The sequence below is a fragment of the Giraffa tippelskirchi genome, chromosome 9 (genome assembly GCF_054371585.1).
Source record: "Giraffa tippelskirchi isolate mGirTip1 chromosome 9, T2T-mGirTip1v1.2.pri, whole genome shotgun sequence".
Taxonomy (NCBI): domain Eukaryota; kingdom Metazoa; phylum Chordata; class Mammalia; order Artiodactyla; family Giraffidae; genus Giraffa; species Giraffa tippelskirchi.
Genome location: NC_137283.1, coordinates 145,016,553 through 145,038,980, shown reverse-complemented (window position 1 = coordinate 145,038,980; position 22,428 = coordinate 145,016,553). Strand labels below are relative to the sequence as shown.

Sequence of the window (22,428 nt, the reverse complement as noted above, 5' to 3'; positions counted from 1 at the left end):
AAGGTGAGCATCTTTCCTATTATTTACATTTCTGGAGTTGTCACCAACTAGAGTCTGTGGCTGTGACTGTGGCTTTTGGCTAGTTAGGAGTCACTTCATATGTTAAAATAGCTTTAAGCTGGCAGGGGTGGGCCACAGTGGGGGGAAGAAGAGGGTGGGATGATATGAGAGAAGAGCATTGAAAACTATACATTACCATATGTAAAACTGATAGCCAGTGGAAGTCCAATATATGTTGCAGGGAACGCAAAGCCAGTGCTGTGACAACCTAGAGGGGTGGAATGGGAAGGGCAATGGAAGGGAAGTTCAAGAGGGAGGGGACATATGTATACCTATGACTGATTCATGTTGACGTATGACAAAAACCATCATAATATTGTAATATCCTCTAATTTTAAGAAGTAAAAAATATATATATATATATAAATAGCTTTAAGGGACTTCTGTGGTAGTCCAGTGGCTAAGACTTTGAACTCCAAATGCAGGGGCCCCGGGTTTGATCCCTAGTCAGGGAACTAGATCCTGTATGCTGCCACTAAAGATCCTCTGTGCTGCAACTAAGGCCCGGTGCAGCCAAATAAATGTTTTAAAGGAAAAAGGTTTTTAAAAATAGCTTCAAAAGATTTTTACCTTCAGCCCCTGAAGGATCTATTGTTCTCTGTGATTGGTTCTTTCATTTTGTACCTAAGTGACATAGTGCATGAAGTTTCCAGGTTTGCCTCAAAGTCAACTTCTTACCCACAGGCAACTTCCAGAGTTTACCAAGTGAGCATCACAGGATGAGGTAAACCCCACTCTCAGCACCTGTTCATGGCACTAGAGCCCCCTTTCTTAAGGAAAAAGCCAGCATTTCACCCACACCAAGGCAGGGCAGTCAGAGCAAGGAAGGGCTTTGAGGAAATAGGGCGGGATATGGGAAGAGTCTTTGGTCTATTGTGACCTGGCCTCCACAGCTGAACTTCTGGGACTTTCTGACTCATAGCTTGGAAGGATCAGGGGAAAGCACTTGTCACATGGAGCAGAACAGCTGCTTCCTGCTTAACTTTTTTTGAGTGGAACATTTAATTTCATCTTCGTAACATACTTGAATATAACAAGGCATGAAATGCCACTGTGAAAACAGCTCTTTCATTGAAAAAAAAAAAAAATTAAACACTAATATTCAAAGAAGATAAGGTCTTGGTTTTTTCTATTTTATTCAAGATTATTAACAGAATGGAAGTGTAAGTGTTATTCGCTCAGTCATGTCCAACTCTTCATGACCCGGTGGTTTGTAGTCCACCAGGCTCCTCTGTTCATGGAATTCTCTAGGCAAGAATATTGGAGTGGGTAGCCATTCCTTTCTCAAGGGGATCTTCCCAATCCAGGGATTGAACTCAGGTCTCCTGCATTGCAGGCAGTTTCTTTACCATCTGAGCCACCAGGGAAGCCCTTATAAGCATGTATTTTTCCTCAGAAGTTAATAGCTATTAATTAATAGCAGCTCTATCAGTCTACAAGAAAAGTTATGCAATAACAATAATGAATATAGTACTTAGCATGTGCCAGGCACTATCCTAAGTACTTTTACATATTTAGTCATTATCTTCCAACAACTTTAGGAGGTGGGTCCTATCATATCCATTTTACAGATGAGGAAACAGGCACAAGTCATACGGCTGGTATGTGGCAAAGTCATGATTTAAACCCAGAGAGTGCGGTCCTGAATCTGTGTTCTTTTCTGCTATGCCACAGTTGGATAGTTACTGAAGAGCAGGAAGAGAAATTCTTGCCTTTTCAATAAGCAACAGTTCACAAATCTCTGAGTATATTAAAGTGAAATTTTTACCTAATTTTCCAATGTGAAAAATTTAAAAATACACAAAACCAGCAAACTCCTTGACTTTTATGAATGGTTCCAAACAAAGAAAATGCATTATGGGGTAAACTCAGGAAGTATTCTCTCTTATCAGTTCAGTTCAGTCGCTCAGTCGTGTCCAACTCTTTGCAATCCCATGAATTGCAGTACATCAGGCCTCTCTGTCCGTCACCAACTCCCGGAGTCTACCCAAACCCACGTCCATCGAGTCAGTGATGCCATCCAACCATCTCATCCTCTGTCGTCCCCTTCTCCTCCCGCCCCCAATCCTACCCAGCATTAGGGTCTTTTCCAATGAGTCAACTCTTCGCATGAGGTGGCCAAAGTATTGGAGTTTCAGCTTCAACATCAGTCCTTCCAATGAACACCCAGGACTGATCTCCTTTAGGATGGATGGATTGGATCTCCTTGCAGTCCGAGGGACTCTCAAGAGTCTTCTCCAACACCACAGTTCAAAAGCATCAATTCTTTGGTGCTCAGCTTTCTTCACCGTCCAACTCTCACATCCATACATGACCACTGGAAAAACCATAGCCTTGACTAGATGGACTTTTGTTGGCAAAGTAATGTCTCTGCTTTTAAATATGCTATCTAGGTTGACCATAACCTTCCTTCCAAGGAGTAAGCGTCTTTTAATTTCATGGCTGCAATCACCATCAGCAGTGATTTTGGAGCCCCCAAAAATCAAGTCTGACACTGTTCCCACTGTTTCCCCATCTATTTCCCATGAAGTGATGGGACCAGATGCCATGATCTTAGTTTTCTGAACGTTGAGCTTTAAGCCAACTTTTTCACTCTCCTCTTTCACTTTCATCAAGAGGCTCTTTAGTTCTTCTTCACTTTCTGCCATAAGGCTGGTATCATCTCCATATCTGAGGTTATTGATATTTCTCCCAGCAATCTTGATTCCAGCTTGTGTTTCTTTCAGCCCAGCGTTTCTCATGATGTACTCTGCATATAAGTTAAATAAGCAGGGTGACAATATACAGCCTTGACGGACTCCTTTTCCTATTTGGAACCAGTCTGTTGTTCCATGTCCAGTTCTAACTGTTGCTTCCTGACCTGCATACAGGTTTCTCAAGAGATAGGTCAGATACCAAAGGAACATTTCATGCAAAGATAGGCTCGATAAAGGACAGAAATGGTATGGACCTTACAGAAGCAGAAGATATTAAGAAGAGGTGGCAAGAATACACAGAAGAACTGTACAAAAAAGATATTCACGACCCAGATAATCACGATGGTGTGATCTCTCACCTAGAGCCAGACATCTTGGAATGTGAAGTCAAGTGGGCCTTAGAAAGCATCACTACGAACCAAGCTAGTGGAGGTGATGGAATTCCAGTTGAGCTATTTCAAATCCTGAAAGATGATGCTGTGAAAGTGCTGCACTCGATATGCCAGCAAATTTGGAAAACTCAGCAGTGGCCACAGGACTGGAAAAGGTCAGTTTTCGTTCCAATTCCAAAGAAAGGCAATGCCAAAGAATGCTCAAACTACCGCACAATTGCACTCATCTCACATGCTAGTAAAGTAATGCTCAAAATTCTCCAAGCCAGGCTTCAGCAATACGTGAACCGTGAACTTCCAGGTGTTCAAGCTGGTTTTAGAAAAGGTAGAGGAACCAGAGATCAAATTGCCAATATCCGCTGGATCATCGAAAAAGCAAGAGAGTTCCAGAAAAACATCTATTTCTGCTTTCTCTCTTATGGAAACTAGTAATAGCTCGTGTCCTGTATTCCCAGTATCTCTTCACTACCATGGAAGACTTACTAATGGAACTGTGTGAACTTTTTTTTTTAAAAGAAAGGGAAGTAGGTCAAAGGTGAAACATATCATCCCTGGAATTAGCTGAGAAAGAATTGGGAGAAGTCTAAAAAGAATCCAGTGGGAATTGGTTTCCACAATTCTCATATTTAACCATGAAATTAAAATTAGGAGCAGGGCTAGATTTCATGGTCATAAGCAGATTAGTTAGTGAGTTCCAAAGAGTTCAGATATTCTTTCTACTCCTTTTAAAATTTCACTGTCTTACTCAGCCATTAAAAAAAATACATTTGAATCGGTTCTATTGAGATGGATGAAACTGGAGCCCATTATACAGAGTGAAGTAAGCCAGAAAGAAAAACACCGATACAGTATACTAATGCATATATATGGAATTTGAAATATGGTAACGATAACCCTATATGCGAGACAGAATAAGAGACACAGATGCATAGAACAGTCTTATGGACTCTGAGGGAGAAGGTGAGGGTGGGACGTTCTGGGAGAATAGCATTGAAACATGTATATTATCATATGTGAAACAGAACACCATTCCATGTTCGATGCATGAGACAAATGCTCAGGGCCGGGGCAATGGGATGACCCAGAGGGATGGGATGGGGAGGGAGGTGGGAGGGGGGTCCAGGAGGGGGAACACATGTAAACCCATGGCTGATTCATGTCAATGTATGGCAAAAACTGCTACAATATTGTAAAGTAATTAGCCCCCAACTAAAATAAATAAATTTATTAAAAAAAAAAAGTCACTGTCTGAAGGACCCAAGAATAATGACCACTGAATAAATCCTCTCATCTATTAAACAATGAGTAGAAAGAGTTCAGAGTTGATTCATAAAAAAGACAGGAAACATGGCTAGTGTAGGTAAGGATATTACAAAGTTTGCAAATGAAACCAAATCTCCAAAACATGATGATTTTGCTAAGCTATTACTAATAACTCAGGAAAGAAAGCAACACACCCCCATGTGAATTCTTTTTCATTTCCCCCTCCCCTATTCAGAGGTCCATTCACCCACTGCAGCCTCAAACAAGGTGGTAGAAGAATTTTTAAAACAATAATTGAAAAGTTAGACTAAGATTTAAATGGTCAGGACACAAATACATAAAAAGCATGCTTATAATGCAATGTTTATTTAACTTGAAAAACAAGACTATTTTAAATTGCTACATTTCAATGCATGAAAGGAATGGGTCACAGTAAAACAAAAGTAATTATTTCTCAGACCTTTTTTTTTTTTTAAATATTTCTAACTCTGTATGCATTTTCAGCATTTGAAATCTGTTATTTACCACCATAACCAACCAACTCAAAATAAACTTGGGTAGTTTTGATCCAAACTGAACTATGGAGATGCAGACAGGAGCAAGATAAACTCAAAACAAGCAAACCAACATCAACACAGTAAGAGTTTTTCTTGATGTTTATATATCATATTTACAAAGGTAAAGCTAAACCAACTGGTCATTATGTACATATATTAGTAAATATTGGCACTTTACATTTACATATGTGTATTCATAATTATCAAGTAAAAAGATAAATTTTAAATTATTTTTATTTATGAAATATATATATAATGTGATATACATACTTCAATTTGAGTGCTTGTTCAATACTGAATGCTCAAAAAACTTTGGGGAAAAAAAATCCCATAATGTATTCTGATCGAAGATACTGAAAGTAAAGAGGTAAGGAAATAGTAAGTGTTAAATGTGATTTTAGTACGTAGAGGAGGTGAGCACAAGATATACATTCAGATGGGGATCGCACAGCATAAACCAGAAGAAGACTCAGAAATGGAAGATGTGCAGTTTTTCCCAAGGTCAGTTTCACTCGAAAAGGAACAAAAACCAAGGTACTTTCAGGATAAAGTAAACGAACTGAAATTTTGATAACGAGTTCATACTGTGAGCCGATCCAGAATTGACTTCCGGCTAGAGGTTCATGTACAAACATGCCTTGGACATCTACCGTAGAGTAAGTCACAACGTCAGTTCCTTATCTGGCTTCCTTTACGAGGCAAGGATGCCATGTGCCCTTTAAACGACCTTAGAAAACTTCAGCCAGCATGTCAGGACTCAAGAACCAGCGGGTGGGATCCACCCTCATTCCAAGAACGAGCTGGGCTGGAATTCTTGCACCTCGTGTTTTTTTTTCTTTCTCTAAGGACTCAGGTCCATAGTGATTAGCACAACTCACCCTAGGGCGGATGGCCTCAAAATCTCCCCTCACAGCGCTTCCCTGTCCATCCCGCTCGGGGATGGAGGGGTGTGGCGGCCCTGGGCCACGTGCTAGTTGAGGCAGGGGCAGCAGAAACAGCAGATCGTCCGGCAGGGGTTCTTCTTCTTGTACTGCACAGCCTTGCGCACCTGCACCTTGGCCTGCCCGGTGTATTCGACGGTCTTCTGCACGTTGAACTCGATGACGTCCAGGGTGTCCGCCTGCTGCTCCACGAGCAGGGCCATCTGCAGAAAGAGGTCGTGCAGGTCGCGGATGCGGCCCTCCAGCTGCAGCAGCTCCCGGTGGCGGCTCTCAATCTCGTTGAGGGCCGCCCGCGCGCCCTTCACGTCGGCCAGCAGGTTCTCGGAGAACACGTCCCACTTGCCCTGTTCGAACATGTCCTCGATCTGGTCGCTCGACACGTCCTTGCCCATGATCTCCAGCTGGCGCTGGATGCGGATCTTGCAGTTCTCGCGTTGCTTCATCTCGGCGCGGTTGTACTCGTGCATGGCGGCCTGGAAGGTGCGGCTGAGCGCGCTGTACTGCGCACACGCGATGCGCGCCACGGCCGACTGCGCGCCATGCTGGATTTCCGCCTGCTCGCTCAGCGTCTTCATGGCGCCCAGCTTGCGGTGGATGCTCTCGCCCCGGGCCTTGATGTCCTTGCCGATCGAGTTGGTGTCCCGCTTGATGCTGCTGAGGCGCCGCATGGACGTGAGGAAGCGGGTGTTCTGCTTTCCCAGCCGCCTCACATCGGCAATCAGCTGCTGGTTTTCCTCCTGAAGATCTTGGATGTCTCGGTACAAGGATTCCAGGATGTGGTCGGTCTCGAACACGATGTCCTCCTGAGGCGAGTCAAAATCATTGTCGTCGTCAGGGAACTGCTGGTCATACTGCTTGGTTAACTCCACGAGTTCTCCTAGTCGGTCCTTCATTTTGCCTGCAAACAGAAAATGGAGGTTAAATTCCGCTGCTGCTGCTGTTAAGTCGCTTCAGTCGTGTCCGACTCGGTGCGACCCTACAGATGGCAGCTCACCAGGCTCCCCCGTCCCTGGGATTCTCCAGGCAAGAACACTGGAGTGAGTTGCCATGCCCTTCTCCAAGCGATCTTCCCGAACCATGGATCGATCCCACATCTCTTATGTCTCCTACATTGGCAGGTGGGTTGTTTACCACTAGTGCCACCTGAGATGCCCTTAGCAAAGATAAAGATTGTTAAATAAGTAAAATACATACTAAAAAAAAATACATTGACACATTAATGATGAATTTCTGCCTTGGCTTTCAGAATATTTTTTGGATCTTTTTCTGCATTTTATTTTTTTAATTTATTTTTTTATTTAAGAATAATTGTTGTATTTTACTATTTACTGTTGAGACATTTAACATTTTTATTTACCACTATTTGTTGTTGTTATCTCTTGATTTAAACTTATAGCATATGTAGTATCCATCACCTGAAAATGTGTTGCTTTACACATCAAAGTTCAACTACTCAGATAACCTCAGTCTACTTGCAGAAAAATAAAGGCCAATAAGAAGCAAAAAAAAAAAGATTGTTAAATAAGGAGAGTCAATTTATAGGCTTTGAGACCAACTCTAAGCTTGTCTAGTCTGTGTCAATTTCAGAACTGGTGAGCATCTTCAGTCTTGTACATCATAACAATTTTTAATGATATAAATCATGGTTTAATTTTTTAATCTTAAAAACATAAAAATTGAACCTGCTTAAAGTAAAACAACAAAATGAACAAAGATGAAAATCTAATAAGGAAGTATAAAATTTGGAAGTTGAAATTTCCTTGCTCTTATGCCCAATATCACCAATACATACTTTAATTTGAATGTCTGTATGAGACTCAGTGCTTAAAAATATTTTGGGGGAAAATCCCAAAATACAAGCTAATGAACAATATTGAGTAAAAGAGATCAGGAAATAGTTAAGTGTGGCTCAGATGGTAAAGAATCCACCTGCAATGCGGGAGACCTGGGTTCGATCCCTGGGTTGAGAAGATCCTCTGGCGAAGGGAAAAGCTACCCATTCCAGTATTCTGGCCTGGAGAGTTCCATGGACTGTATCGTCCATGGGTGGCAAACAGTCGGACATGACTGAGCGACTTTCACTGACTGACTGATGTGATTTTACTAAGTAGGAGAGGTGAGCAGAAAGAAGATATTTATCTGTGTGAGAATCACATGGTAAAAGCCAGAGGAAGAATCAGAAGTAAAAGACGTTCAATTTTTCCCAAGATCTCTGGTGGTAAATGTTGTTAACAAAACTGCTTTTTTAAAAAAGTTTTATATGGAAAATTTCAATTGTACACAAGCCTACTAGCAATAATATAACACACTCCCATATACCCATCACACAGCAGCAATATTTGCCCATTTTTGATAGCTTTTTGAAATAAGTTGGCAGCTCAAGCAGAATTTCCATGCTTTTATAAGGGTGATTCTGATCAGTTCCCTGCTTAGCAAGGCAAACTAACGTTCTCTGTGTCCATATTTTTCCAGTGAAGTGAAAAACTTTCATTTTTAATACTGTATATATGCCAAAATAATGAACATTTTGCCCTTTTATACAAGATTTTGTGGCTAGAAAGATTTCTTTCTATTATATAATTTGCAGGAAACAGGGGAAAAGTAGTAGCATTTAATGGCTACTCAATCTATCAGGGATCTTGATCTCAAATTAAAAGCTTCCCTCAAGTTGAAGTAATTAATTTCACAACACCACTAATGGAATGCTGACAACTTGGATTCAGTGATAAATGGAAAATGGTGAAATATTAACCGTGGATTCCCATCTGCCAAGACCATTAGTTATACAAATTAAGCAAAGTTTTATTCCATAGTGGTGATTTTTAATACAACAAGTTATCCTGCTTAAAATGCCATTTCTGCTTTCTGATGACAAAGATCAATACCAGACCTTCTCACTGAGGGGAAAGTGACTCCAAGAAGCACAATTGAGAGGCAGAGAAGAGAACCAGGCTGGACTAAAACTATGCCTTCCCTGGCCTGAACTGCCTGACACCTAAATATTTCCTCATTTTGAATAAAATTTAAAGACAAAGCACAGGTTGGTGGGGGTGAAGGGATTGCAATATATAGTAGATAATGAGTTAACATACTTACTATATTAAAAACTCTTCCACCCCCCAACCAAAAAAACAGAAAAACCACTTACCCTAGCAAAGACAATGAAAAGGCAATTCATGTAAGAAGAAATATAAGTGCCAGAGAACATGGAGATAGTTAGTAGGTATCAGGTTCTTATTGTAATGCTAATAAGCATGTTCTAAGCACTTCTCATGTGATACTGTAATCTTTAATCTTCATACGGACTTCATAAAGTAGGTATTGTCATTATCAGAGTTGGTAAGTGAGTTTAGGGAGATGAAGGAACATATCCAAGGTCACCAGTAAGTGAATAGTCCAGCTCTAGAGTGGCCCCGCTTAATCACTACCTTCAATTATTTCCAGCAGGTGTAAAAAAATGAGTCATGAGGGAATTCACTATTAAAACAAGGAAATGCAAGTTAAGCCACTGAAATTTTTTGGGGGGGCCTTCAAGCTGGCAAGAATTTTTAAAAATAATAATTTAGGGACTTCCCTGGCAGTCCAGTGGTTGAGATTTGAACTCCCAATGCAGGGAGCTTGGGTTCAATCTTTGGTTGGATAACTAAGATCCTGCATGCCACAGGCTATGGCCAAAATAATAATAATAATAATTTAAAAGAGAATTCTGGGAACTCGGAAAAAAATGCTTGTAGGAAGGCAAATGGATAAAAACCCTTGTGGAAGGGCAGTTAAATAATATCTATTAAAAGCTTTTAAAATGTGTATTTGTTTTAGGTACATTTATTCTAAGCATCGGAGAAGGCAATGGCAACCCACTCCGGTACTCTCGCCTGGAAAATCCCATGGACAGAGGAGCCTGGTAGGCTGCAGTCCATGGGCTCTCGAAGAGTCGGACACGACTGAGCGACTTCACTTTCACTTTTCACTTTCATGCATTGGAGAAGGCAATGGCAACCCACTCCAGTGTTCTTGCCTGGAGAATCCCAGGGACGGGGGAGCTGGTGGGCTGCCGTCTATGGGGTCGCACAGAGTCGGACACGACTGAAGCGACTTAGCAGCAGCAGCAGCATTCTAAGCATATGTTCAGAGTTATGTGAAGCTCATTGTTGTAAATATTTTCATCACCACGGTTTTCACAGGAATTCAAAAACAATTTAAAGGTGCAAAAATGAGATAGTGATGGCTACATAATCACAGAGTTTAGAACGCTATCTAATGGGATGAAAAGCATAGATATCATTTTAGGTAGAAAAAGTCTGTAAAGGGAAGAGAATGAGCAGTGCTGTTATGCAAACATCTTGAAATAAAGACCTGAATAATACATATCAAAATGTAGTTTTCTCCAAATTGTGGAATTATAAATGACTTTAATTACTTCCTTGTGCTCTTCTCTATTTTCCAACATTTTTATAATGTCCTGTAGATTTATCAATTAGATAAAACCCCAGAAAACCATAAGCATTTGTTTAAAAGACTAACTCCTTTGAGATGTATGCATTACAATCAGGTTACCGCCTTATGTGACATGAGGAAATGACATGAGTTGGCTAGTGTGGAGTTGAGCTTTATTTATCTGCTTAAGTTAGCAGTCAACATATGCTACTCTGCAAGCGTAGAATTAAAAATTTTTGAAGACAGATACAGATAGAAGAAAATGTAAATAAAATTTTTTTTATATAAATAGAACAGAGAATGAATAATTTTTGAAGGACAAGACAAGAAATGGTGATGGATGCAAGGAAGGCTTGGGAAGCCCTACCACAGAAGGTCAGGGGTAGTTAAAGGACAGCATCACACACCAGAACATTAGGGACCTGTTTGTTGGTCTCTGCTAGTCATAGACAGGTCCCAGGCCCTGTACTGCTCTCCTGAAGCCCTGAAAAAGCTATTCAAGGGAATCATTTCATTCACAGTAGGACGAGCAAAGTGCACTGCAATTACATAGAAAGTGGCCTTCGAAGAAGACGTTCAGAGACAGTCATTCCTTCCCAAGGTGTACCAACATGAAGCCATGCATCCTAAATGAGATGAAGGTCTAAGTTCACTTGAAGGCTCAAGTCTACAAACTGGTCCGGAAAGAGGCAGGACATAGGAGCTCAAGATTCTCTAGGAGGTGTACACAAGGAAGTGGGCTTCACTGCCTTCCTGCCCACCTTGCTTGACCCAGCTCAGCCCCAAATGAGCTGGTCCCACTGATCTAGAAGGTTTCCTGGTTGCCAAGGTGCAAACATTAGGAAAACTACAGCAGAAAGTCAACCAAGAGGCTACTACTTCTAACAATATTCCCTAAATGGTTTAAATGTACTACTTACTGCAGTTATACCAAAATACAGAAGTAAGCACAGAAAGAAAATCAGTATAAGCCACATACCCAATAGCTTGGGTCTATACCGTAACAGCTGAAAAAGGGAACCACAGTAAATGAGAAAGAAACGTCAAAACAATTCTATTGACCCTCCTGTCTCATTATGATAAAGGATAATGTAATAAACTTTGGTAAACTATTCATAAAGTTGTTCAAATCAATTCAGTTCAGTCGCTCGGTCATGTCTGACTCTAGACCCCATGGACTGCAGCACACCAGGCTTCCCTGTCCATCACCAACTCCCAGAGTTTACTCAAACTCATGTCCATTGAGTCGGTGATGTCATCTAACCATCTCATCCTCTGTTGTCCCCTTTGCCTCCTGCCTTCAATCTTTCCCAGCATCAGGGTCTTTTCAAATGAGTCAGTTCTTTGCATCAGGTGGTCAAAGTATTGGAGCTTCAGCATCAGTCCTTCCAATGAATATTCAGGACTGATTTCCTTTAGGATTGACTGGTTTGATTTCCCTGAATTTTTTTTGAAGGCACAGCGAGGTGTATTTGGCTCAGGAATTGAAAAGCAGAAGCAGTAGTACAACACATCCCTGGAAACACTTAGCTGTGCCATGCTGGTCATCGCAGCTTTGCTTTTTTGGACAAGAAGTTCACGATGGCAATCATGCACTTGTCTGACAGCCACCTCTCCCTCAGGACACTGCTTTCTTCCACGTTAACTGCATGTAACTTTTCTTTCTCCTTGTTTCTGATGATCTGCTTGGAAATTCTCATGGCATTTGGGGAGAGCTTTGAGTATGCTTTCAGCCTGGCCTAAACTTCTTTCTGAAAAGTGCTGTCAGGAAAAACTTCAGTAACAAGTCCTTTGTTACTTCGGTAACAAGTCCAAGGGACTAGGAAGAGTCTTCTCCAACACCACACTTCAAAAGCATCAGTTCTTTGGTGCTCAGCTCTCTTTATGGTCCAACTCTCACATCCATACATGACTACTGGAGAAGCAATAGCTTTGACTAGATGGACCTTTGTTGGCAAAGTAATATCTCTGCTTTTTAATATGCTGTCTAGGTTTGTTATAGCTTTTCTTCCAAGGAGCAAGCATCTTTTAATAAATCCTGCTTTTTTGATTCTCGTGGAGATGAAGAATTCAAAAGAAAATTTACAACCGCTACCAGAAATCTTCCATTTTCTAATTTTCTTTTCAGGCACACAGGCCATCTGTTCTGAGACCTGGATTCCACAGGGAAGTTCTGGGAAATTCCGTCAGCCTCCTTTCATGGGGCAATGTGATTCGATGTAAGAGAAAATAGATGATGGTAGCTCAGTGACTCTCAGACTTTAGGAGGCAACAGCATCTTCTGAAAAGCTGAAAACATGGAGTACTAATGCTTGGGACCCTGGAGGTCCTGACTCAGCGGGTCTAGGATTCCCTCTGGGTGATTTTAATACACACTCAAATTTCGGACCGACTCCACAGGTACTTATGGCAGCTTTTTATTCATGCTGTCCTGGACAACTTATAATAGCTCCAAGGTTGGGGCATCCTGATAAACAAGCAACTGCTAGGGAAGGATTCAGAAAGATGGGGACAGGAAGATTCAGAAAGTAGGTTTCTACCTTCCTCAGAAGATCAATGAGTAGGGGTGATAACTGTGTAAGTAACCCAATATGCAGGATGCTACAGAGAATAACCTAGGCTTCCCTGGTGGCTCAGTGGTAAAGAATCCACCTACCAATACAGGAGATGTGGGTTCGATCCCTGGGTCAGGAAGATTCCCTGGAGAAGGAAATGGCAACCCATTCCAGTACTCTTGCCTGGGAAATCCCATGGACAGAGGAGCCTGGCAGGCTACATTCCATGGGGCTGCAAAAGAGTCAGACAGACTGATTGACTAGCAAAACAACCAACCAACAAAGAATACCCCTGAAAGCGTTATTCCCTAGTTGCTTCTAAGGGAATCAGTTATAAACACAATACTCAGTCATATCTCTGATCATAAAAGATGTTATCTTTCATGTGCCTATTTATTCTAAGGGGAACAAAACCTACAAAGTTATGGGCTGAATTGTCTTACCTCCTCCCAGCCCCCTTGCAGATGCATATGTTGAAGCCCTAACCCCAGTACTTCAGAATATAATTCTACCTGGAGATAAGACCTTTAAAGAGAGAATTAGGTTTAAAAGAGATCTTTATATAATACATTAAGCAATACATATATTAAGTAAATTTTGCCTACTACCAGGGGAAAAAACCTTTGCCTGCTTCGCAGCACTATGTGAGAAACTCAGACACAGGAAGATAGAATGCACAGCAGCAGGGCAACACACAAATCATGTGAGGCTTATTATGGAGATCAACCTGTAGATTACAGGAGGAAAACCAATCCACAAGCACGGAAGAGCCTTCCTTTCAGTATTTACACCAAAGAGATGCTTTAGAGACTATGTTTATGTGATGTGACTTCACAAAGTTTAGGACTCTTGTTTCAACAGGAACTGGTGTACATTTAGACACACACACGGGGTTTGGTTATTAATAAAACTAACAAGATCTTGCAGATATATACTCCAAATGAGCACTTTTGAGCAGGAACTTGAAAGGCAGCACCCACGTTCTGCTTTTCAGATTTTATAATCTGTATCTCCTAAATCCTGACTTTATACCAATTTTTAAAATCCTGTTAAAAAAAGATGATTCCAAATCAAAATGTGTTTTTATGCTGAGGTGCACCACTGGTCCAGACAGTGCCTGGATGAGTCATATGGTAGGGACTATATGACATCTGACGTCTCCGGGTGGACACAGCCCTGCGCCAGGGCACAGTTCAGTTCAGTCGCTCAGTCGTGTCCGACTCTTTGTGACCCCATGAACCACAGCACGCCAGGTCTCCCTGTCCATCACCAACTCCCGGAGTCCACCCAAACCCATGTCCATTGAGTCAGTGATGCCATCCAACCATCTCATCGTCTGTCGTCCCCTTCTCCTCCTGCTCTCAATCTTTCCCAGCATCAGGGTCTTTTCAAATGAGTCAGCTCTTCCCACCAAGTGGCCAAAGTATTGGAGTTTCAGCTTCAACATCAGTCCTACCAATGAATACCCAGGACTGATCTCCTTGAGGATGGACTGGTTGGATCTCCTTGCAGTCCAAGGGACTCTCAAGAGTCTTCTCCAACACCACAGTTCAAAAGCAACAGGGACCAATGAACTGGGTGTGGGATGGGATTCCAGCCCTCCTCATGCTGGTGCTGAACACAACTTGGACAGCCCTATGTGATCATCCTGAAAACACCTTTCTTGACCACCGCACCCAGTCCCTCCTGCCCACTATCACCACAGACATGCAGTAAGAACCAAGAAATCCCTTAGGGCCTGTGTCACAGTAATTTGGCAGTTACTTTTAGGACACACGATAGTAACATTGGGCTTCCCTGGTGGCTCACCTGGTAAAGAATCTGCCTAGAATTCGGGAGACCTGGGTTCAATCCCTGGGTTGGGAAGATCCCCTGGAGAAGGGAAAGGCTACCCACTCTAGTATTCTGACCTGGAGAATTCCATGGACTATAGTGGCAAAGACTCAGACATGACTGAGCAACTTTCACTTTCATTTTCACTAGTAACACCACCCTTTAAGAGCAAGGAGTGTACTTTCCCAGCACATTGATTCAGATCCATAAATAATCATTTTATTCCAATGAGTAAAACCTAGTGTTTTAAGCAATTTGCCTAAAGCCATGTAAGTTAATAAATATGAAACTGAGATCTGAATCCAGAAAATCTGACTTGAGAGCCCTTCTGTAAACCACAAAGCTATGCTAGCTTCTTTTTCCTGAGCCTCAGCCTAAAGGGTTTCTGAAATCGTTAATCTTACAGGGAACTTATTCCATCTTAGTCCATCTAAGCTGCTATAACAATATACTGAATGGCTTATAAACAACAGAAATTTGCTTGTAAGCATTGGAAATGTAATTCTCACAGTTCTGGAGGCTGGAAGTCTGAGATCAGACTGCCAGCATGGTCAGGTTCTGTGTCTTGTAAAGGCCTGCTTCCTCATTCGTAAATGGCCTTCTCACTGTAACCACACATGGCAGAGGGGCAAGCAAGCTCTCTGTGGTCTGTTGATGGGGGTACCTTTCCAGTTCACAAGGGCTCCACACTCATGACCTAGTCACCTCCTAAAGACCCCACCTCCCAATACCATCACCCTGGGGGCTAGGATTTTAACCTATCAATTTGGGGGAAACACAAGCATCCAGACGGTAGCATTCCCTAAATGAAGTTTTTTACTTAGAGCAACTGTTAGCTTCTAATAACCTAGCTCTTGATGAACACATGAAAAGATTTTCACTATTACAACCATTACCTTCTTTTCCACAATAATGTCTTCATATCAGAGTTTTCCCAACATAGTAATGTTTCAATTATTAGAACACTTAGTCAGGTAGTCACTTATCATAACTGTCCAAAGCCCACAAAATTATTAACAAGCACAGATAATTCTAACAAAGATTGACTGTGGTTATGACTGACTCAAGACTGCTGAAAGACCTTGGAGGGAGTTTTACAGTTGGGGGTGTAGAAGTGACAAGTGAGGAAATGCTAGTAGACGACCTTGTAAAGGAGAAAGTAAAGGGAGAAGAACTCCAGATTCTAGGGTCAAATCATCCATACAAGTTATTCCACTGTTATCTGTATCAGCACCTACAAACACTCACAGTTGTTGTTGCTATATCTTACATCTGATCTGGTTTGGCTCTGGAATGTGAAGCAAACAAACCTTTGTCTGGAAAATACAGCAGAAATCTATGTAGAAAGAAAAAGTGATGGAGAATAAATCATCGAGTCTAGTTTGATTAAACTTTATATTTCATACCTATTCCATGGAGCATTTTTTAAAAACGAGAAATCAGGGACTTCCTTTGTGGTCCAGTGGTTAAGACTCCATGCTTCCAATGCAAAGGATGTAGCTTCAATCCTTCGTCGAGGAACTAAGATCCCACATACTGCATGTGGTGTGGCCAAAATTTTAAAAAAATCAATAGTGTTTCCAGAATTATTAATGATCTTTTTTATTCCAATTCATAGGGCTTCCCTGATAGCTCAGTTGGTAACGAATCCACCTGCAATGCAGGAGACCCCAGTTCAATTCCTGGGTTGGGAAGATCCCCTGGAGAAGGGATAGGCTACCCATTCCAGTATTCTTGGGCTTTGCTTGTGGCTCAGCTGGTAAATAATCCACCAACAATGTGGGAGACCTGAGTTTGATCCCTGGGTTGGGAAGATTCCCTAGAGAAGGGAAAGGCTACCCACTCCAGTATTCTGGCCTGGAGAATTCCATGGCCTGTATAGTCCATAAGGTCACAAAGAGTCGGACATGACTGAGCAACTTTCACTTATCTCACTTTTTAAATTCATAATACTAGTTAAGGACAGTCCCACAGAACCTTTACATTTCTTTTTCTGTCCCTCTTCCTCTTAAAGCCCTATAAACCATTGATCCTAATACTGTTGGCTGGTTCTTCCTCTTTAATTCTCCAAGGAAGCAAATTATTATTTTAGCTGACTTTTTTGGGGGAGGAGCCCACAAACCATGGATTGAACCCATGCTCCCTGCAAGTGGAAGCAAGAAAGTCCCTTGGCTGACACTTTTTACCCAAGTGCAGAAAAATCTCAGTTATTCAACATCATCAGTGCATGAGGATTTTTGTGTAAGCAACTTTTACCTAACCGAAGTTTCTTCCTTCAAATGTGAAAAATATCACCCCCTTTTTGTTGGAAGTTCAGTTCAGTCACTCAGTCATGTCCGATTCTTTGCAACCCCATGGACTACAGCACGCCAGGCTTCCCTGTCCATCCCAACTCCCAGAGCTTACTCAAACTCATGTCCATCAAGTCAGTGATGCTTTTCTAAACTGCATTGATATATTTCACTGCCTCCTTAAAGAGAGGGAACTGAATACAATTTATTGGTGACTCAGATTATCATTTCTAAAATCCCTGAATTGTGTAATGATGCACTTTTCTTTGTTTTAAAACCTTTCTCTTTCCGCACGGTTACAATGTCAGACTTCATCTCAGTTACTTCCCTATACTGCTACTGACATTCCTCTCATTCCCCACACAGGTTGTATCAGGCCAAGAAATAACATAAAAACCAAGCACTTAACAATGTAAGCTATGAGTGGTCAGCAGCCCTCTAGGGTCAAACCCAAGCACAGGAGGGAAGGAAAAGCTAGTGCCAGTGGCAAACTGAGTGTCCAGTGTGAGCCTGCCTTTGTACTGGACAACTGATATATAACCCATCAACAAGATTCACAATATCTATGAAAGCATCAAATTGTTAGGTTATTTCCATGATGTGATGATCGTCGATACATAATCTACTTTCTTAACCTGACTTCTATAGGGCCAATTTTCCCCTCCCAAATATGGACATACTCTTTGTGTAAGGTTGAAAAAAATTTACTACACATTCTTTGCATGTCCTCTAATCAAGAAGTATAGACTACTTCTCAACTCCTTGAATTTGGAGTGTGGCCATGAGACTGGAACTTGCTCTGGCTAATGAGTCAGTAGTAAATACAATGCAAGCAGAGGCTTGAAAAGCACATCTGCAAAAGAGCTTGTTACCGGGGTCCCTGATATCAAACATATGAAGAAGCCTGGACTTGCCTACAGGAGAATAAGACCCAGGAGTCTTAGTAATCCTGGCTGAACCCAGCCCCCAGCTAATCCATCAACTGACTGCAGCTACACAAATAAGCCAGGAGACAACCAATAGAAGACTGATGAGCCAATTGATAGAACTGTAAGAAATAATTAATCATTGCTGCTTAAAAGTGAAAGTGAAGTCGCTCAGTCGTGTCTGGCTCTTTGCGGACCGATGGACTATAGCCTACCAGGCTTCTCCGTTCATGGGATTTTCCAGGCAAGAGTACCAGAGTGGGTTGCCATTTCCTTCTCCAGGGAATCTTCCTAACCCAGGAATTGAACCCAGGGCTCCCGCATTGCAGGCAGACGATTTATCCTCTGAGCCACCAGGGAAGCCCATTGCTGCTTAAGCCATTAAGATTTGTAGCCATTTCTTAAGCCACAGAAACTAACTGATAGAGAAATTGTTACTTAGAAGCAGCACGTTGCCATGACAGGCTTAAAACATTCAACATCAGCTTTGGGAGCAAATAGCAGGTGAAAAGCAGAGAGGTAGCTATTAGCAAAAACCAGGAAAATGGCAGGCAAACTCTTAGCGGAGGCTGGCGTAGTGATGAGGAAACTGTACAGCTGTCGGGCAAAAAGGCAACACACATTCTTCAGCAGCAAAACAACTGGTAAAAGTGATGCCTGTGGCAGCATAAAAGACAGAAAATGTACACAGTGAATTTTGAATCTAGCTGCCAAGTTCTCCAGGCAGAAGCTTGGAAGCATTCATTGAGTGTTTCCAGCTGCATATGAGGTTCTGCAAAGGATGGATAGGCTGCAAAATGATTTATCCAGTTAATAAGCATTATTTTGAGAAAATAGAGAAGAACCTCATGATATTGGAAAATAAAATCTTTTATACCTCCAGTCTCTTCAGCTAGAAGACAAGCTTCTTAGAGCAAGAAATGGCCTCAGAGAGAAGACTTTTGTAAAATTTAACGTGATGCCTTGTAGCCCTTCTCAGCTGGACAAAGAGGGGTTCTGAGACTCCTAGAGGCACTGTCTGATAGCAGTCTGACGCTCAGCCCAGAGTCAAGGGAGATCTGTCTGGCTTGGAAAAAAAAAAAAAACTGTGGCAGTGGATTTTGGGGGCATGGACTCTCTGGGATTCTAAGGAAATCCTCAAAGTTTTTAAGCGAGTTTTACTGACAAGCATGGGCTTCCTAGGTGGCGCTAGTGGTAAAGAACCTGCTGGCCAGTGCAGGAGATATAAGAAAAGGTGGGTCGGGAAGATCCCCTGGAGGAGGGGATGGCAACCCGATCCAGTATTCTTGCCTGGAGAATCCCACGGACACAGGAGCCTGGTGGGCTATGGTCCACAGCGTCACATACAGTCGGACACAACTGAAGCGACTTAGCATGCACGCCTGCACTGACAAGCACAAAAGTATGACTAAAAGAGAGAGAGATCATTCAAAGGAAAAGAGGCCTCTAAATGCTTGGGTTTTTACAAGAATGAAGCCACAGAAATTATTTAGAAGCAAATATAAGCCATTTCTTATGGAAAAAGGAAGAATGTTTCAGAGGATAGAGCCGAGGGCAGTAGAGAGACACCAGTGAGCCATTCCCAAGGAAGAGAATGGGGTCCTAATTAAGGAACCTCCACTGGCCCAGGAGTAGGGGGCACCTAAACAGCACAGGCCTGGATAGAGTTGCTGTGGACTGCTGAGTGCTGCCTGTATTCTGTTTCTGTAGTTTTGCGGGGTTATCTTTTGCCTTTTCACCATTATGTGTTGGGTGTGTATAAGGAGATAATTTGTCCATGCTAAATAAAAACTATAACTGTTGATAGATAACTAAAATATATGTTATCATATATATTGTGTATGTATCATATCTATATGCAATATAGATACAATATATGATTGTAAAAAGTTATCTAGTTATCGGATCCACATCTAGATCCACAGATCCAGATCCTCTTGATCCAACTAGATCGAGAGGATCCATATCTGACGTGCTGTATCTGAGGGGGCTCATCTGTACCCAGAAGTGATGCAGATCACAGATAAGCCTCTGGACTTCAGAGGCTGATGCCTTAATGCGACAAGGCTTCTTCAAATTCTATGATAGGAGTGAATGTATCTTTCTTATAGCAGAAATGTGAGTAATTTTTACCAAAGGCAGACTATATTTGATTGCACAAAATAAAGGCCACAAATTCTTAGCAGTACCTCCTGATCAAGAAGTGGTGTTGACGGAAAAGACATGCCCTGTTAATAAAAGTTCATCACCCTCGGTATTCTGGGGGAGCGAGGTGAAGCTTCACTGAGAGTAATCGGCTGCCTTCTCAGCAGTCACAACTCACAGGGAGGGCAGAGGGCTAGGAAACTCACAGCCCTGGCAATAAGTGGGGTCTGCATAGAAGAGCAGGTGCAACAGAACCGGGAGAGCACATGGAAGAAGAGGGGACCAGCCTGTGTTGAGCAGAGGTCAACCTATCAATTGGACCCGTCTGGCAAAGTGTTTTTAACAGTTCTTTAGTGAGGGGGCACTAAAAGCTGGCAATCTATGTACTTGTATGTACACATGCTTATAGTATTTGTATTAAAACAGAAAGTATCATTCTCAAAAAAAAAAAAACAAAAACATAGTGTCAATTTCCCTACACTTTCAATCTGGGTTTGGCTGAGACTTTTACAGATGGGACAATAGAAAACATGATGCAAGCAGATGCTTGAATAGCACTAGCAGATTGGGGCTTGTGCCCTGTTACTACCAAGAACACCAAAACCTCATGTCAGGAAGCTCAGACTAGCCTCCTAGAAGATAATGACCGCATGGAGAGAGAGGCCAGCCCCCACCCAGGTGACCCACCCCTACATCTGTATGAATGACCTCAAAGCGAACCCATTGGAAGAATTAATCAGAATTTACTTTCTGGCAGGTACTTTTGTAGAAGCTTTACATACTGTAGATTATCTTATTTAATCTTCACAATGATGAGAAATAACAGTGGTGACTTGGGAGTATTTTGTTATACTGACAGAGCTAACTGATACACCCAAATTTGTGTTCTTCTTAAAGAGCACCTAGGAGGATGATGTGACTCACGGATAAATCATAATTCTTTGCAAGTAAAGGCTGCTGCATTTAAACCAACATTCATTGCTACAATTTAAACACACAAACATAAGAAATGTGTACCAAATCATTGTCCTGATGATCATGGCCTAATTACACACCTGGGTTTTGGTAGTCTACATTTACAACTTCCTGTACATACTGTATACACACATTAATGTAAAGCATACACATAAAAGGAGCATGTGTTTCTTAACAAGTCTGAGGACAGCCTTCCTTTCCTTTTGAGGATTGTGGTCATAAGCATGGTAAGGAGAAAAAAAATCATGCTAAAAAAAGACTATCTCACACACAAGCAGCCTCCACAAGAAAGACTGCAGAAGCTGTTTGATAATGCAGTATGCTAAATCGAGGTTCTTGAGCAGTGGGGGCAGGACAACACAGAGAGGCTCAGCAGCTTTAACTTTGGCTGAGTTTCAGTCTGATAAGAGGTTCTGAGAACTTGAAAAGCCAGTTTTGAAATGGAGGTAGATAGTTTAAGTGTATCATCAGTCTATTGTTCAAATCAGTAAAGTAAAGAACACCAGGTAGGCAAAATGCAACCTCCAAACATGATTCTCCTGCCATGTTCCAATCCTTCGTCACCCAAGACTGAACCAGAGACATTTCTTGCTGACTAGAAGGAATAAAAATTAGTGTGATGTGAACCAGGTTCCTAAGGAGCAGTGGATTAAGACCTTACTAGTCTTTCAGAGTGTTTAAGTCAATCAGGATACTGCTTCCCAGTTGCAGAATCTGCTTAGAATTCCATACTCACTCAGGGCAGTGGAAGAGCATGGCGAAGTGTTCAGCCTGGGGAGAGAACTCTGCTGCTATTGGGAGTAGCCTGGCTTTCCTCACTGGTTTCAGGGTTCCTGGCAGTTAGAGAAGGCAATTCCTAACAGATAAGTGCTTTGCAAATGTCTGCTGTTGTCACGTTTCCTTATATTCACCTCCTCTCTGTCTTATCATCCACATGTATAAATACCGACTGCAGAAGATGAGGAAGAGAATTAAATGAGATAATCCAAGCTGGGTAGGAGAGGGTGGGATGAATTGAGAGAGTAGCATTGGTGGCTCAGACGTTAAGGAGTATGCCTGTAACGCAGGAGACCCCAGTTCAATCCCTGGGTCGGGAAGATCCCCTGGAGAAGGAAATGGCAACCCACTCCAGTATTCTTGCCTGGAAAATCCAAAGGATGGAGGAGCCTGGCAGGCTACAGTCCACGGGGTCACAAAGAGTCAGACACAACTGAGTGACTTCATTTCACTATTGACATATACACACTATCATGTGTAAAATAAACAGCTAGTGGGAAGTTGCTGTGTAACATAGGGAGCTCAGCCCGGTGCTCTGTGATGAGCTAGAGGGGTGGGATGAGGAGGTGGTGAGAGAGAGGCT

The 22,428-nt window shown here is 42.0% G+C and overlaps 1 protein-coding gene across 2 annotated transcripts in view; it reads right to left on the bottom strand.

Moving 5' to 3' along the window:
- Positions 1–5,349: 5,349 nt before the first annotated feature.
- The window catches only part of STX11 (syntaxin 11), a 35,213-nt gene continuing 18,134 nt past the window's right edge, over positions 5,350–22,428 (bottom strand). Inside the window, exons 1-2 of one of the 2 annotated variants that reach the window (XM_081531060.1) lie at positions 14,708–14,760; positions 5,350–6,807 (exon numbers count right to left, since the gene is read on the bottom strand). In XM_081531060.1, coding sequence (XP_081387186.1) covers positions 5,939–6,802 — 864 coding nt within the window. In that variant the 5' untranslated portion in view covers positions 6,803–6,807; positions 14,708–14,760 and the 3' untranslated portion in view covers positions 5,350–5,938. Of the gene's footprint in view, positions 6,808–14,707; positions 14,761–22,428 lie in introns of those variants that run through there. The other variant, XM_081531059.1, reaches the window with a different exon arrangement.